At 32.0% G+C, this 18,127-nt stretch overlaps 3 protein-coding genes and 1 pseudogene across 3 annotated transcripts; 2 read left to right on the top strand and 2 right to left on the bottom strand.

Annotated features, from left to right (window-relative positions):
- Nucleotides 1–8,761: 8,761 nt before the first annotated feature.
- Nucleotides 8,762–9,388, top strand: LOC112686263 (protein GVQW3-like). The gene has a single exon (XM_025558463.1). The coding sequence runs from the start codon at nt 8,762–8,764 to the stop codon at nt 9,386–9,388; it is 627 nt and encodes a 208-aa protein (XP_025414248.1).
- Nucleotides 9,389–9,883: 495 nt separating this feature from the next.
- LOC112686250 lies at nt 9,884–10,763 on the bottom strand (annotated as a pseudogene).
- LOC112686251 lies at nt 10,672–11,295 on the top strand. The gene is made up of 3 exons (XM_025558453.1): nt 10,672–10,764; nt 10,828–10,982; nt 11,051–11,295. Exons 2-3 carry the CDS (start codon nt 10,874–10,876, stop codon nt 11,278–11,280), a joined length of 339 nt encoding a protein of 112 aa, XP_025414238.1. The 5' UTR covers nt 10,672–10,764; nt 10,828–10,873; the 3' UTR covers nt 11,281–11,295.
- A 307-nt stretch (nt 11,296–11,602) lies between these two features.
- Nucleotides 11,603–16,378, bottom strand: LOC112686262. The gene is made up of 3 exons (XM_025558462.1): nt 16,262–16,378; nt 13,611–14,648; nt 11,603–11,710 (listed from the first exon to the last, which is right to left on the bottom strand). Exons 1-3 carry the CDS (start codon nt 16,376–16,378, stop codon nt 11,603–11,605), a joined length of 1,263 nt encoding a protein of 420 aa, XP_025414247.1.
- Between the last annotated feature and the right edge of the window lie 1,749 nt (nt 16,379–18,127).

Below are 18,127 nucleotides of genomic sequence, written 5' to 3'. Positions count from 1 at the left end.
AAATAATGTGAAAAACACGTGCAGATGAGTCGACGTTTAACCGCAGACAAATTCTTAAACGTGATTCTAACACGCAGTTGAAAAATTACAGCAGAGAAAACAGTGTAGGTAGCATAATTATCAACAGTAGCACAAACATTTGTAGAAAATTTTGTATGTATTTATGGGATTCCAAGCTCCATATTAATTCTCTAATCCGATAGTATGGCTTATTCCGAAACTTTTACTGATACGATATTTTACGATTTGTATTTACAACTGCGGTCGACATTCGATAACGAATGAAATATTGTTTTTATGCAATTAGTGCTGTTCATACTCGACTATATTAAATTACATAGAAATAAAAATAATTGATTATTCAACGGATTTCAAAAATTTGTTACAAAAACAACAACAAATAAACTCACGATTTACCGCAATATTGCAATACAACCATGCGGTAAATCGTGTGTGAAAGTCGTTTACGATTTTTATAAATGCAAATAAAATAAGTTAAAATAATTGAATCATATATTATAATTTATATTACTTTTTTCGTTCTGATGTACAACAGTCGACGGTTATGGTCGTCAGAAAAGTGATGGGGAAATGTTAGAGGTGCGCGGTGGTTGATAGTGGTGGGCAACGCTGGAAAACCCAAGTTCAATCGCAACGAAAACGCTATCGATACAATAACAACCGGTGGTAACGAAATAATGATGTCGAAAATACAAATACTTGTTACACTACGATTTAAAATATTTAATATAAAAGAAAAGAATGATGAATTATTGAATAACGAAAATAATTTAATAAATTTTAAACTTTTCATGGTATAGAACTAGGTTCTGTATTATAAGTTTAGTCTATTATAAGTTTTTGTTGTTTATGTTTGTTTTAGCATATTAAATTACTTTTTGTGGTTGTGAGCAAAGTTAAGTTGAATTGGGGTAGGGAGGATTCGCATAATGTACGAGAACCTCCCTTATTGCCTCCAACGTAAGGAGGCTGGGCTGAACCACATGCCACTTATATGGCTCAACCCAGTCCTTAACTTGAAGACAATAGGGGGGATAGAAATATCCCCCCTCTATTCCCACTCACGAATATTGCCACCGTACAAGCTCTAGAAAAAACATTGGATAATTATTACAAGCTAATTGAAGATATCTTCTTGATAACACACAATACTGTAATGAAAAAACTTACGTTTAATAATGTAAGAGGGTGGCTCAGCCACTAGGTTACGGCTTTGATCGCTTTTTCAGTTTTTGCTTCTTGCCCACATAGGGCAACAAAGATGCATTGGACTAGCTTCCGCTTGTTGTCAAATGCATCGATATATACCACTATGTTATCGGGGGTCGTCTCGGTACGGCCCGACGTTGTAGTTGAGATGCTGAGGTAAGGTCACAGGAATGCAAAAAAAAAAAAAATGAAGGGAAGAAAAAAAAACAAAAACAGCGATGCCAATGGTACTGGCCGACGGCCGTTTATTGCTCGCACAAACACGAAGAAGAACTTGCGAACTGCTGACGTTGCGCGGACACACGACGACACTGGACGTGTCGGTTTGGACACGATGTCAAAACAAAAAAACAAAACAATTTGGATAACGTAATAAACGCGAGAACAAAACTAAATAGTAAAAGAAAAATAACACCAATGGTTACATGTGGTTTTACAAAATGAGAAAAACAAAAGAAAAATGAATGTAACGTACAAGATTACGCGTATGGTCCGTTCGGGTGTACGGAGTTCGAAGAACAACCCGACCGGACCGGTTGGGTCGTATTCCGTGCGGGCGTCGTCGCGACCGTTCGCGTCCCCTGTCCATCGATTGATGGTGGAGGACGGGTGTCGCGGCGGCGTTGCGTGCCGCGGTCTGGTGGTTGACGAGAGTGACACAAGCGCGGTCGGCGGCAGACGTTTCGATAACGGCTGCCGCGCGGGTCCGCGTCAATGTGGCCAAATGTAATTTCAGTTCTGCGGGAATGGTGGTGTTGAGCCACCAATTCCCGCACAACCAATGTACTACACTTTCGAAAATGCATCTGAAATGCAAAGAAAAATGACATAGTAACAAAGATCACTCATTATATACATAAAGGTATGGTGACCTAGCTATTAATTTTTTTTTTTTAATTTCTAACTAGAATAATTCATTTTGCAAATCATTAAAAAATCATAAATGAATTACGCATTAATGTCCGTAGCATGAGTATTTATCGAGATATCATTGTGTAAAATGTTTTAAAAACTATCGGTAGATAAAAACGGTTATCCAGGTTATTATTAACACAGCTCGGCAGCCAGGGGCGGATAGGGCCGCCGGGACACTGGGATTTTCCTGGTGGGCCGCTGCTTATATTAACAAAAATGGGCCGATGAAAAATATTACTACTTATACTATTATACATGTACATATATACAAATAAAAGTAAATAAATATAATACTGATAATATATATTTAAATCTAGTTTAAATCTATAAATATTATAGTAAATTCCTTTAAAATGAAGAAGAAAAAAAAGTATTTACATTAGGGTTACATCATTTTAAATATTTTTTTTTATGTATTATTTTAATTGAAAAATTTCGTCAAAATTTCGAGTGCAAATTTTTTTTTTCTTTAATGTATATTTTAACATATTAGTTCATATACTTGTGCATATTAAAGATCTTTTAGCACATATTTGATTGGTTTTTAATGCATATAATTCCGTGCTATTTTGATAACTGATTGTTGAGATTTAAATTATCATACATAGTCACTAATAAAACCCCACGGCAAAGTCGATTATCTTTATTGTGGAAAAACCTGATATATCAGGTTTTTCCACAATAATTATACACAAACCATGTAAATAGTATAATATTGCTAAAATTTTGTATAACCAGGTATGCTTCAAAACGAATTAAAAAGAAAAGGATGTACAGAAAATAAAAGAGATAAAAATCGTAGAGTTGTTAAAAGAGAGCAAATCATGTGTGAAATTGGATAGTATAATATATATTATAATTTTAAATATTATTTAAGAACGTCGAAAAAAAGGTGGTGATTATCGTGTCGGTTCTTTCAAAGTTGAGGTAATTGTTTAGTTGGAACTTGGATATAATCATACGGGCCGCTGTATTCTATTTTTTCCGGTCCGGTCAGATTATGCCTATCCGCCCCTGTCGGCGGTTGAAATGAATACCTTGGGAGTTTAAGGGCGGGTAAGTGCACAGCAGGGTAGAAGGTATCGATTGTTATGTAAATTCGAAAAACATAATTTTAGCCTCCCACGAGCCGGGTTTTTTTTCAACAAATCTTATGGAATGGAAGGCGGGGAGTAATTTCGGTCCTTTGGAGGAGGGTCGAAAAACCATTATTGACTGAGATATCAACCTTTTTTTTTTGAACGGGAGTACAAATGGTTTACCGCAAGAATTCCATGTAATCACGCCGTACGGACATTATGTGCATTTTTAGCCTCCTTAAAACCGGTGTTTTTTTCAACGTTTCTTATAGAAAGGCATACGGTGAGTAATTTTTGTAACAATTTTATATAATAATATGCAGGTAGTAAAGCGGCGCTTAGCTTCGGTCACCCTTTTCGTTAGATACCTATGTAATTAAATTTTTGCCCCCTCTAATAAATTTCCAAGTTACGCCTATGCCATATATACATATATTTATATTTTAATAGATTTAGTTAAAGTTAGGTTTGTATACTAATAAAACACTTATTATTTCAAAAAGTATTAATGTATTATATGTATATTATATGTAGTATTATATGTTTTTGAAAATATTTTTTTTACATGTTTTCAATTTGTGCGAGTGGCTTATGAGTTATAAGCATTTAAAGTTTCGATGAGCGGAAAAGAGGACCAATAATTTGCGAGGTAATAATAACTCATTATCCACTCTTCCAAAATACAATTTTTATATATTGAAATACTCAGAAAAATATCAGAATATGAAATTAAAAATGTTTTTTTAACAACCAGGTTAATTTTTAATACCAGGTTTTTTAATACCAGGAAAATAATATTTTCTAAAATAATGATTGTTTTACGTTAAATAAACGACCCTTTAGTTTAAATTTTAAATTATGTACCTTTTGTATCATAGCTTCGCCTATATCTTCCTTCAACTGTTCATTATCCGAACTTAATTCTATTAAATTTTTGGTTATAATAATATTTTTATTCTCTAAGCTATATGTCTCCTGTGAATATTGATTTTGTATTAACGAGTCTTTTATTATTAATAAATTTTATCCTCTGAAATGTTGACTCTAATAAATCATAAGTGGATTTTTAACTCTGTTTGTAATATTCAATTTAATAAATAATTTAATTAAATAATTATTTTCTTATATTACCAATTCCGTCATTTATCTCACATTTGGCGACCTCGAACGTCACTCGTTCCGGTTTCGGCACGCCACCGTCACCGGATATTTCAGAAAAGAGAAGAGTATGGTGAGTTTCACCATTTAATGAACGATTTAAAAATTAATCCCGAGAAATTCTTTGATTACTTTCGTTTGAGTTTGAAAACAGTAATTTTCGTCATGTGATATCACCTGAAGAGCGTTCGACTGTTACACTGAGGTAAGTATTTGTTAAAACTATTTATTGAAATACATATTAAATACAATTCTTACTTACAAACAATTTGAACTTCTTATATCAAATATTTAAAAATTACCTTGTATATTCATGTTTTTATAAATCTAAAATGTCTAAATTTATTAAAAACTCTTGCTGTCTGGGTAGTGTAGACGTTTCAGAAGAGCTTTCTATGACTGTGTTGGTGACACCGGACTGTGAAGTTGAACATTCACTACGCCAATCATCACTCGATGACTGGTATGATTGACTTGGACTCGATAAATATTGTGGAGTGACTTCGTTCATCAAAAGTTACATAATATTCGCTCATACTGCCGACTGACGAGAAGATGGTATTTTTTTCAAGAAAGGATGTAGACTCATCATAAACTGTATTTCACTATCTTGTGTGTTTTGTTTAAACAATTTTGATTTTTCTTCTTCAATTCTGAGTAATTTGTCATCAAAGTCAAACATAGCTTTTGGCCGCTTGATTTTTTTCTTTATCGGTGACTTAAAAACACGCCGAGAAGTTGACTGTTGAGTTTGAGAGACATGGTTTCAATTATATTTTCTGTGGTATTTTCTGTTGCATTTTCATATACATGGTCAAGGTTCAAATCATCAGCACCACCATCGTCAACAATAATTGGTAAACTACCTTTCAAGTCCTTTGATGTCATTGTATCTTTTAAAAAAAAAACGAGCTATACGCATTCTATCCGGTCTGGACGAGCTCAGTCGAACAGAATACGGGGTGACCGCACTATTGACCACCGCGGTCTGTGATGACAAACATCGCGCGGGCAGACTCAGTCTACGTGGGTACTCTATTAGAATAAACGGTATTTTCCTTTAATTTTATTTGTGACCAAAATTACCAAATTTTAAAAAATGACATCTAATAGTAGCTCTGACGAAAAACTTCTTCTACTCGTATTGAAGAACAAAAAGAAAAGAAGAAAATGGATGCACTTCTCTGTTTTTATTTTTCGGTATTTTTATACTCGCCATGTCTAGTATCGAATAAATATGAACAGTTAGACACTAAATCAATTAATTTTTCCATCTCGTCTGCCATGGTAACAGGTATGAATAATTTGTGGCCGCTGCATTTATTGTAAAATTTTACAGCCAGATCGCAGACCACCGCGGCAGCCCGCGCTATCTTTAACCACGATGATGCAATCATAGATAACACAGTGCTCGCGTTCTATTTGACTGAGCATTAAATGTCTGGAGACCGCGGTAAACCTAACGCGAGAGAGGGTCGTTTGTCGAATACGATTATCGTCACCGTCGTCCGAAGCCGATTACAGGGACAGTTTAACGCGGACCCGTGCGGCAGCCGTTATCGAAACGTTTGTCGTCGACCATGCCTTTATCTCTTTCATCAACCACCAGATCGCGGCACGCAACATCGTCGCAACACCCCGTCCCCCATCTATCAACGGACAGGGAATGCGAACGGTCGCGACGACGTCCGCACGGCCACACTACTATCGAACCGATCCGTTCTGGTCTATTCTTTCCAAACCGTATACGGGACCACAATCATATGTATACGTACATCATTTTTCATTCTATTTAACATTTTCAACTTTTATATATTATTACATTTTTATTTTGTTATTGCTTTTTTTTTAATCTACGAATAAATACTACAATTCGACTCCGAATATACATAGAGTGTCAATACATTCACCACCGTGTTTGGTTTAGCAACGCTGATTATTATTATTATATTTTTATTTTTTTATTATTGTGCGTCGTGCCGTGACATTCCAGCCAACAACAAGTTTACCATTGTTGTGCTGATGCGACGTAACAGAGTGGCTAGTGCGTGGTGACGACCCTGGCTGGGACCAGTGGTGGCTCGTGAGATTCACATAAGATGATGCACAAATAAATTGTAAGATATATATAAAAAAAAAAAATTAGTATAAACGTTAGAAAAAACGTTAATAAGTAGTGGTTTTGTAACTTAAAAAATACGATTTTGCCTAGGTTGATATGTTGCACTCACAACCATAATACCATTATAAATTAATATAATAGTATCACAACAATATACCTATAAATTATAACCAAATTCTTAATGTAATTAATTAATATCTAATTTATAATATGATACATACTTAAGTTGATTCATTAATTTGTTATAAGTCAGAAATAAAAAATTAATCATTTTGGAACATAATTTATCATACAATCTTTTAGCTTGTGATTATCTGCTATGAACATTATTCAATATTCTCAAAGTGAAATACTCATTGTCTAGTGACACTAGGGACGGCACCAGACATTTATTTCTGGGGGCCAGGATCCGGACAAAAAAATTTTCGGTGGGGCAAATTTATATTTGTATATTATTGCTCTATATTTGGATTTTCCATAATACTTTTATTAATGGGATTGATATTTTAGTATATTAGCTGTCAAAAGCATTTAGTGTAATTATATAAATCAGACACTAATGTAAAAGGGAGTAAACTGAGAAAAATGAAAGTTTTAAATAATAATAATAGTAATATGTGTTTGCGCGGACTGTTAGGGAAGAACCCAATGTATACGCGAGCTATTCTGCACGGCGGAATTAATTGTTATAATGAATATAATTATTTTATTTACATTTTAAGTAGAACTTACAAGTTACAATAGGTAAATATTAAATTATTTGTTGTTATTTTATGAGTCTGAGATACGTCTTCAAAGTTCAATCAATGTTTCGACTTCTTCAATTTCTAAAAAAAATAAATTAAAAAAAATTTTAGTTTCAAATATTTTAGATTAACACACATTTTTACCTTGGAAGTTGCATTGAATAATTAAATGTTTTTTTTTAAATTTTCAAACTTAAAACATTTTCTGTTGTCAGCTAACATCACTTTGAGCATTGAAAAAGAACGTTCGCCATCCACGGAATTTATAGGAGCATATTTAAAATATGCTAAATCGCCAAAGCTCAAGTTTTCAGATATTCCAACCTTTGAAGTTTCTTCTCCAGATAAAATTTTTGAAATTTGAGCTAATATTTGGTAACCTTTATTTTTCTGTAAAACATCGTTCATTTTTTCTTGAACCATTTTCTCCACTTTACGGGTACTTGATTCAATTTTAAAAAAACGTCTTAAATTATTTTTATGGCATCCAACAGTGGCATATTTTTTGACCAAGACTATTTTATTAATACTAAATTTGCCTCTAAGCTGAGATCAGCAAAATATTTTTGTGTGTTTTTATAGAAATTGCCTCTTCTTTATCCAAAGAATTCACAATGGATTTCAAAATTTCATGGTGTTCGCAATAATAACATGCGACTTTTACCCACAATCCCCACCTTATAATTATAGGTTCTGGAGGAAGTGAAAGATCGGATGCTGTATTTTAAGTATAACTATAAGAGAAGGCGCCTTCAAAAACATTTTTTTACACTGGAAAGCACTTTATCTACTTTTGAATATTGTCCACAAATTTTTTCTGCTATGCGATGAAGCCCGTGAATAATACACGTGACATGAAAAACTTTAGGATAAAAAATTTTAATTGCATTATCACTTTTTACTATTTAAGGAGCCGCATCGCTTAAATATAACAATACGTCGTTATGTCACACTTCTTTAGGCCACAAAATATACATGAATAACTTTGCAAAAGTCGAGTTATTAGTTTTAGGCAGTACTTCAGAGTTTAATAAAAATGTTTGTCCTGGGGTATCCGTTTCGAGAGTACTGTAGTAATCCCATAGGTATTATATGCACGTCGACTGCAAGCATAGTAATCCTATCCGGGTTACGAAACATTTGGGTAGTGCGAGCACGTCGAAAGTAATACCTTATGGACTAACCGAGGCCATGGAGACCTCGACACCCATGAGTCTTTTTTTTCCTGTTTCCTTATTGTATTTCTGTTTTCCTTATTGTCGACCTTTCAGAAGCACGTAACGAAAGAGTAGCACTAGTATATATACGGATATGTTTGTACGAGGTCTGACCAATAAGTAATGAGACTGTTTTTTTTGCCACGCTTGTGGTAACACTACGAATCTGAAACTTCGTTCGGTTAATCTCTCATCTCTCCTCTATCGATGCATGTTATTGCGATTTTCGTACGATAATTAGTTTTCCAGTTGTGTTTTGTTTTCGACAACGTGTTTGTAAGGCGTGTCACAAATATGGAACAACGTAATATTGAACAGCGGTACGCGATTAAATTTTGCGTTAAACTCGGTGATTCCGTTATGAAAACGTACGGTAAATTGGTGAAAGTGTTCGGTGATGAAGCCCTAAGTCGTGCTCAGGTGTTTCGATGGCATAAAAATTTTAAAAATGGTCGTGAAAGCGTCGGGGATGAACCGCGAAGTGGGAGACCGGTTGAATCTCGAACTGACAACAATGTTCAGCGTGTTCGCACTCTCGTGCGTCAAGATCGGCGTTCAACCGTTCGAATATTGGCTGATGAACTTAATTTGAAACGAGAAACCGTTAGAAAAATTTTAACTGATGATTTGTCCATGAAAAAACTGTGTGCCAAGATGGTACCGAAGAACCTTTCGGCGGAGCAAAAACACGTGCGAATGTCCATTTCACAGGATTGTCTGGAACAGGTTGAAGCTGATCCAACTCTTCTCGATCGTGTTATTACTGGTGATAAAAGTTGGTATTTTCAGTACGATCCCGAAACAAAACGACAAAGTCAACAGTGGCTGTCTCCTGGTGCAGCCAGACCGAAGAAGGCGAGAATGAACAAATCAAAAGTGAAAACGATGATGATTTGTTTCTTTGACAGCAAAGAATACTAGGACAGAACTAACTTGTGTCTTCGCCTCAACACGTAGTCGTTGTTTCACTCATTGCGGCTGAACCATAGATTACCTTAGTATTTAAAGTGTTAGTTTTCATTGTACTTTTTAGTTGATTTAATAAAGTCTTACATTCATTAAACGTTCGTGTATTTTGTCTCAACCTCTGACGTTTTCCATCTACCAATCAACAGCGAGATCTCCGTCATTAAATAATCGTACGAGCTCAACCCTATCAGGTCGAGGCTCGCTACATATGCAATGGCATTACAAGTAAACATTTTTCTGGAACTATTATAGTTTTTAGGTTTTTCGTTTTCCTTGAAGGCTGAGCATTATTATTCAAAAATCCTGAAATAGCATAGCTCAATACTTTAATTATAATATCCTTGTGTTTGCAATGTATCTATCTTAATAAACCCAATAGTATATCAGTTACAAAATTATTCAGCCACATTTTTTTTTCAGATGTATAATCAGATAGCATGTCATAGTCACTGAAATATAGCTCTGTTATCTCCGTAATATTTTTCACATCATTCCAACCACATATTCCAATGGTTTTCCATTCTTCTTTAAGACCGGACCAAAATAGTTAATATCCTTTGGTAATCTGTTTTCATATACAGCCATGTTGGATCGCTGACCATCTACTGGAGATTTGTAACTTTTTACAGATACCAAAGAATTAGATAATATCTTTGTAATTGGTGTTACTTTTCCATCCGATTGTATTATATCAAATGATTCAGAAAGCACATTTACACTTGGTGTTACACAATTATTGTACTCAACTGTTTTTAATAGCGGTGTAGAGTTGACAATGTTAACATCAATATTGGATTTGAGTTTTTTTAAAGCGTTTTTTAAATGACCTTTGAAGTAAAATCTTTTTTGTTTCTTTCTCGGTTTCCAGTGTTCCTTTTCTTCGCCTTCATCATAATCAGATGAAATAAACTCAACTAACCTACAATTTTTTTTACTGGCTTTTAAGACTTTTTTATTTTGTACTGGGTGTTTTGCACAATGATTGTACGGAATGTCTAGAAGTACTTTTTTACTTCTGATCATAATTATTCTTCTAGTTTTTTGAACAAATCTTCCACATTTCATTTGCTGACATTTTTTGTTAGTCTTTAATTCACCAAACCAACTTTCTGCTGGAGCATTACTGCTCTTTCTGTGGTATGTAATATTCTGAACCGCATTACTCCAGTCCACATTGGGATCACTGGAATAATAGATCCCATTATATTGTTATGAAAATCAACACTGTATAACTTGTTTTTTTCCAATCCAGGAGATGTTGTCAATTGTTCTTTTACCTGAACTGCCATATTTTCAAACCGAGCCAAGAATTTGGAATCTTTAAACCGGTAAAATGTTTTTTCATCTCTTTTTTGTAAATTTAATTCAACATAGTTTTGTTTTGTTATTAGTTTATCCATCCATTCACTTTGGTCATGATTCCCTAGCTCTGCCAAGATGTTCATGGCGCTTTCGACTTCTGTAGTCATGAAGGGTGACAAAAACACTGTTGTGACTGCGGCAAACCACTTATCTAGACATTCCGTGGTGACTATGTTGAAAGCTGGTGAAATACATGAAATAGCCAAGCATGCTACAAATCCATGAGTTATTTTATTTTCATTTTTTTTGTAGTACTTGTGGGCATCGTCAGAGATATTTTTAATCAAATGGCAACAGCAAAGGCTTATCAATGCACTGCATTCAAATGTTTTCCCCTCAAACATAAATTCATAACATTTATTTATGTATTCAACTATTTCATTACATTCGTTAAACGCTTTAACAAATCCTTTGAGTATAGCTGTAGAAAAATCACTAATTACATGTGCTATGAACTTGGTACCACACTGTTGAAAATTTAACACTCCAGATAGCTGAGAAGTTTCCGCAAAATATAAAATATTTTGCATGAATTTTTCGGTCAAAAGTTGGGAAAAATACAAACGAAGTCAATCCTGGTGACATTTTATGGTTCGTGAACACTTTACGAAATAATTTGGAGCGTGGAAGTGTGGCTGACACAGTTAAGTGCATATTTTTTATATTATTTCAGCGTCCTTCACTGTCCAGTGAATTGTCTGACTATGTTGGTTGCTGGGTTAGACGAACTAATCCATTATTATCAATGCTATTTGATGGTTATAAATGCATTGACCAAAAGTTCAAGTTCGATGAATAATATTTTTACCCATACAACATCAAGCGAAACGGTTGGAGATTACGCAGCACGGATGAAGATGTATTCAACCCAATTGACGCCACATTGAATGAAATCGATTCAGTTCTGCATAACTACAACGTTATATAACAATTATATTTTCCATAACTACAAACGCTCGTGTACTACGTATCGAGTGATTATCTAACTCGTATACAACCCGGCCATCTGTAATAATTAAATACAAGGCGCGTACTCATGAACTAATTATTGATTAAGACTAGTGTTTACCTAGATACGCATATTTATGTTAACCATAGAAATTACTACACATCAACACTTGAATTATATATATCACGTTATTACTTTTATATGATATATAAGAATATTTAATTCAATAAGTCTACCTATATCGGTGCTTTTTTTTCCTTTTTTTTTTTTGGAAAAAATGATACACATTGTTTTTTAACGAAATTATTAAATTATTTTACGTTTTTTTTCAAAAAAAATTGTTAACTTCACAGTTCACGTAGGAATCAGGTATTTCAATAAAGTCATAATCCAAATAAACAAAATTTGAATGTACCTACCTACTCATCGCTCTACATACCTGTACAATGTTTTAAGTAAAAATATTACAAATCATACCACATACCACATATTTCGTACTTTTTTCATAAACAATAAAATAAAAATGCACTAAATATTAAACTAATAATAGTGATTAGTTAATTATGATATACTAATGTATTTAAACTATTTTCACTATTCGTATAGTATCCAAATTTCGAAAACGTTAAGATGAGAATATTTTTTATGTTTGTATGTGGGCTTTAACGTGTACGTCTATTCAATTGTATTTTATAAGCTTCAAAAAACTATAAAAAAAAACTTAATATTTTAACAGTGTATATACACAAGAGTTTCAACGATGTCCCAAAAAACCCACATAAAAACACAGATAATATTACTATCTTTATCTTGGCTAAGTTTGGTTTTTGTACGATTACTGTAGCCCAAATGAGAGTGTTTCTCCCAAAACATGTTTTAAACTTCAAAAATGGTTGTGTATTGTCCTCTTAAATGAAAAAAAAACTTATGATAGGCACTACTAAGTCACCTGTATATTTCTATGCACGCGTCGCGCTCAAAACCTACTGATTTAAGCTCCTATTAACTTTAATATGTGTACCAATGAACAAAGCACAACAAATGTTATAGAACACAACTTGATTTACATTTATATCCCAATTACGTTTTAATACATATTATGGAATAATAAATTCATTCAAATTAAATAGGTAGGAATACATGTGTATAACAAACGTGTTGCGTAGTCTGTTTTGTTATAAGTGACATTTTTGTACGATAGCTTGTTCTTATTTGTATAAATCATATATGTATTAGATAATTGTAATCATTTTAAAACGTTTTAAGTTATCAATAATTAAACAAAAACATGTACCGATTTTTTTATTTTATAATTTATAATAACAATAATTAGCCGTTAGGTGTATCTAGATACTTATTTTTTTTCGCAGTTATTATATGTGGTGGATCTTTAATTCCGATAAAAACTGAAATAAATTCAGAGTCAGGTTTATAATCGGCATAATCTATTCTTGGAAGCGTCTGTCGTCGCCAATTATCGACCCACGAGCGTAGTGGGAGAAATCACGACCGCCGTCACAATGGCAAGCAGGTGGCAGCACATGACAGCAACGAAAAATTAAATCAAATGCTATAAACATACGTTTATTATTACGTAAAACAAATGAAAAGTCATTAAAAAGTGGTCTCAGAGTAAAAACACCTATAATAAATTTTATAGAGAAGAATATTTCGGAGGCAACCTCATCGGGCTTTTGTATTAATCTAAATACGCAGTTAGATATTAAAGACACAAAAACCTTTTTTTTTAATTTTTTAAATAACTGTAACTTTTTTAATAGTTAATATTTCAAAAAACACCGATGAGATTGTCTCCAAAATATTGTTCTCTATGAGTTTCATAATACGAGTAAGTATTTTTACTCTAGAACCACTTTTTGGTGGTGTTTTCTTTGTTTTCCGTGGACGTGTTTTTACTGCTGAAAACGACCGGTGCGACGTCCTCTTAATGGTCAGCACACATGAGTTATTTACAGTTTCAAACGTTTCACGTAACAAATCATTAATTTCATCTGAAATGAAAACATTTTTTTGCTCTATACTGGGGATTATATGTTTCAGCTCTTCGTCCTGCAAATTCACGATTCCTACCAAAGTACACTTCTTGAAATCTGTTATCTTTTTTGATCCATCTCCATTACTTAAATTTCTAACATTTAAGGGATACACGTTTTTCGAGTTTCTAGGCAACGCTCTTAAATCTGCTTCTGGTGTAGTACAAACAACTATAGATTTATAACTCTTTTTCGGTGTAAATAAATCTCCAGTGTTGAAAATTTCTAGTTTGCGTTTAAAGGTAATAATTGGTTCTTCGGTTTTATTTATATTTTGAATAGAAATAATTTCTTTTTCATTATCAGCTACTCTTGTTTCATAGCAGTAATCATCATTGAATTCAAATGGACTATTAAATAAATCAGGGTTATGGATAATAAAATCTTGTTCTTTGTTTTCAACATCATCATATTTAAAATTTAGGCTAAACTTTTCTACATTTTTGGTTTCATGACTGTTTTCTTTTCGAGGAGAACCATCATTAAACAATCTTCTCTTTACACTCTGTTCTGTATTTCTACTGAGATTGTTTTCTTGGTCTAACATAATAACATCATTTTGAAACAACTCAACTTGGCTAACAGAGGCATCATCTTTTCTAAAAATCACTTGACAACGTTTAAATGTTCTTTTTAGATTTTTACTATTACAATTAATTTTTAATAGTTTGCATACTGATTTGATCACCTCATTTTTATAAGAACAAAAGTCATCTTTTGAGTAACCATTATTTTGAAGCACATTAAGAAAATTATAATCTTTTTTTATTCTACCATCTAATGATTTTCTTAGGCTAGAATTAGCATTATTCAAAGCCCAAACTAAATTTAGCCTTCTTGCAATTACCTTGCAATAATATAAATATTATTTATTATTTATAATATTAATAGTATTTCTAAAAGCTCTATATAAAAAAAAAAAAAAATAGATAAAATAATGATAATTTGCTGTTTATTTACAGAATAAATTGGAGTACCGGGTAATTATTGATACAAGAAATAAAAGAACTCTCAGAAACACTTCAACGAAAATGAAATTAAAAAAAAAATATCTTTAGTACTTTAAAATGTATTTATGTAAAAACTAAATGTATATTACATAAATTATATTATAAAAATGAATGTATAAATATGTATATGTATTAATAAATATTCAAATTATTGCCAATTGGATAAATCAAATAGAAGATATATTTGGATAAGAGACGTATATTCGGTTTGGAGACCCAATAATGTGTCAACAGTTTGGATCTGATATTCCTTTTTATATAGGCTAAAGTTGTATACATACAGAGTGTTTCAAAGATATTTGGTACCTTGATATCATGCCCATATGGGTATTACTTTAATACGTTTTCTAGTATTTATATTATTGTTAATAATTAGCAACATAATTACGGGTGGCAAATATCGTCATAACTTTGATATATATCCACTTGTTACCGATAACGTTGAATCTAAATCAGCAGGTCAGTAGTATATTCGATATTATATAGTCTGCAAATGTCGATGTAGGTATCAAAATAAAATAGAGATCATTTAACACGTTCACGACCAAGGCTTAAATTTGAGTGGTCTTTAAATAAACCATCTCATAAAATAGCTTTTAATTAAACATGAACTCATTGTATCTCATAGTAATATATTTTATAATATTATTTATAAAGTATTTTCGGATATTAAAGACATGTCACATATGTGTGACATCAGGTTTTTTCAGTGGTTATCCTTTACAGAAACCTGATGTCATACATATGTGACATCATTATTTTTCTATAGAAGAATCAGTAATCACCATTGCATAATATTATAATAGGTATTTTTTTGGTGAATAAGTTTTTAGACAAAAAAATTATACGAAAATCATCTCCAATGAATTAACGCAAATATAAAATGATTCAAATATCATTACTTGTCAAGAAATCATCAGCTGGTACATCTCAAAATAAAGTCAAAATTATATTTATAAAAAACACCAAAATTAACAAATGTTAAACTTAATACAAACAACTCAACATCAATGTATAAACAAAATTTATAAAAAAATTAAACAAATTACTTCTTGTAAAATAATAAATAACAGTTAACATTATTTGAAATAAAATCAAAGCAAAATAATAATAAAATTAACAAATTAGACCATTTGTTATTAAAATCAAAAGTTATAAAAACATATTTTTACCAAACAAATTTTAAATATTTATATGACAATAAAATGTATAAAAACAAAGTTATCACGAATGAATCACCAAAGTTTAACAAAATTATAAAATAAAACAAAATTTTGGTTAAAAATAACAATGAGTTAAAGATTTTAGTTCCAAAGAACTATTATAGTAAAAAAATCTCAAAAAAAAAAATAATTACAAAACTACTTTTTAAAACAAACTAAAAATAATTTTAATATAATAATTTCTAATTATAAATGATAAATTTTGAAACAAGGATCAGGACATAAACCGATTGTGTTCCCTTTATCGTCCTTGCATGTATCACAAACAAAAGCAGTATTTTTTCGCTAAAACTTTCATCGTCTGAACTGGCATATAATAATTCATTAATAGCGGCAGGATCCATAGTTAACATATAATTTTTAAAATTATGAATTTATTCTATTATGTTAATTTACATTTTATGTGAAAATAATTAATAATAATTAATTACGTTTGATAACGATAGATTACGAGTCGAACATGTGCTAAGATAGTGCATTTTAAACCAAAATATGATAAATATCGTACAATAACAATAAAAGAATAACAGCTCCATTTTTAATATGATCTAACACGGGCCTTATTCGATGAAGACGATCGTAATTTTCATGTGACATGGGCAACGCGGTTTCATTATTATTAAAATGCAAGTATCTACGAATAAGTTCAAATCGCTTTAAACTCATAGTTTCCTGAACCATTGTATTTCCAAGCACACAATTCCAATAGCTTCTTGTATTAGGTAAATGTACAAGTGACATCAAAGCAACAATACCTAAATATTTTTTTAGTTCATTTTTGGTAAACCGAAATCTACTGTTTATATTTTGCTGTACACTGTACAATAGACTCTGCTCAACAATTGAGTCTAATAGTTCATCATCAAAAAAAAAAAAAACTAAAAAAATCTAACGGTGAAATTAAATGTCTGATTTCAATTGGCAAACTTGAATTTCCTAAAAACTCGGTGACATTTTTATTTAAAATCAAATTTCCTTTTTTCCAATTTATATCCTTATAACTAGGGAACGGATTTTATTGTAAATATATATTTTTATTGAAATGAGATATTTTTAATCTGATAAAAAATGTGTACGATTTAGATCATTCTAATTAAAATAAACCCAAATTTATTTTACATATTTTTACATATTTTGGTATAAATACATATTTTTACATATTTGGTAAATAAATACATATTTTAGTAATTTTTGATTTTTTTCCTTCTGACGACCAAATATTATGCGTTATCTAAATGACATTTACGTACCTATTTTCGGTACGCCGCATGCCACTATATACATTAGAACTAATTCATTTTTTGTCGATCTTGGAAATACCGGACGATGTAAGTATAAAATAAGGAAGTGGTATAATACGATAAACATTATCATAGATAATTTATCTACATTATATAAATGGACTTACGTACTTTATACACTGTGGACAAGTGGGTAGATAACGTGTTTATTCAATGTTACGGTTTCACTCTTCAGTCTTCGGTGTATATTTAGTTACTGATCTAATGTAATTATTTGTATCGTAGCTGTTTTTTTCTTTGTACCTACATCGAAATTTTGTTGTTTTTTTTTTTGCAAAATTGTTTAGAATGCCTAAAGCTGCAAGTTCAATCAATAATAAAGTAGCCGCATATTTAAAAGAATTTCCGAATGAAACATTTCAAAGCGATGGTAAAGTTTTATACTGTAAATGTTGTGAAAAATCGGTATCAATAGGCCAGCGCTTTCAAGTAAGTCAACATATTTCTACCACTAAACACAAACAAAATAAAGAGCGTCAAAATTTAAGCAACAATTTTTAACATCTTCGCCTTCTACATCTACATTCAGAACAAAAGAAGAGGTATGCTGACATCAGGAATTGTTCTGCTGCATGACAACGCCCGCCCTCACACTGCAGGTGTAACCCAAAAACTTCTTGAAACATTTAAGTGGGAAATTTTGGACCACCCACCTTACAGTCCCGACCTAGCACCGAGCGACTTCCATCTTTTTCCTGAACTGAAGAAATGGCTTGGAGGTCAGCACTTTCCGACTACTGAGGAACTTCAAGACACGGTCAAGACGCATTTAAATTCACTGGCGGCAACATT

Source organism: Sipha flava, unplaced genomic scaffold (assembly GCF_003268045.1).
Source record: "Sipha flava isolate LNK unplaced genomic scaffold, YSA_version1 302_pilon_pilon, whole genome shotgun sequence".
Classification (NCBI taxonomy): Eukaryota; Metazoa; Arthropoda; class Insecta; order Hemiptera; family Aphididae; genus Sipha; species Sipha flava.
Note: the sequence above shows the minus strand (reverse complement) of the source record. Positions and strands in the feature narration are given on the sequence as shown.

Excerpts from the sequence above, each read along its gene's own strand:
- LOC112686263 (XM_025558463.1), top strand. The coding sequence starts at position 8,762 with ATGGAACAACGTAATATTGAACAGCGGTACGCGATTAAATTTTGCGTT.
- LOC112686251 (XM_025558453.1), top strand. The coding sequence starts at position 10,874 with ATGTTCATGGCGCTTTCGACTTCTGTAGTCATGAAGGGTGACAAAAAC. Across the intron at positions 10,983-11,050 it reads GGTGACTATGTTGAAAGCTG|TACTTGTGGGCATCGTCAGA; the intron begins GTGAAATACATG and ends TTTTTTTTGTAG.
- LOC112686262 (XM_025558462.1), bottom strand. The coding sequence starts at position 16,378 with ATGGATCCTGCCGCTATTAATGAATTATTATATGCCAGTTCAGACGAT. Across the intron at positions 14,649-16,261 it reads CGATAAAGGGAACACAATCG|GTAATTGCAAGAAGGCTAAA; the intron begins GTTTATGTCCTG and ends TATTATTGCAAG. Across the intron at positions 11,711-13,610 it reads CACCAAAAAGTGGTTCTAGA|TTATGCAGAACTGAATCGAT; the intron begins GTAAAAATACTT and ends ATAACGTTGTAG.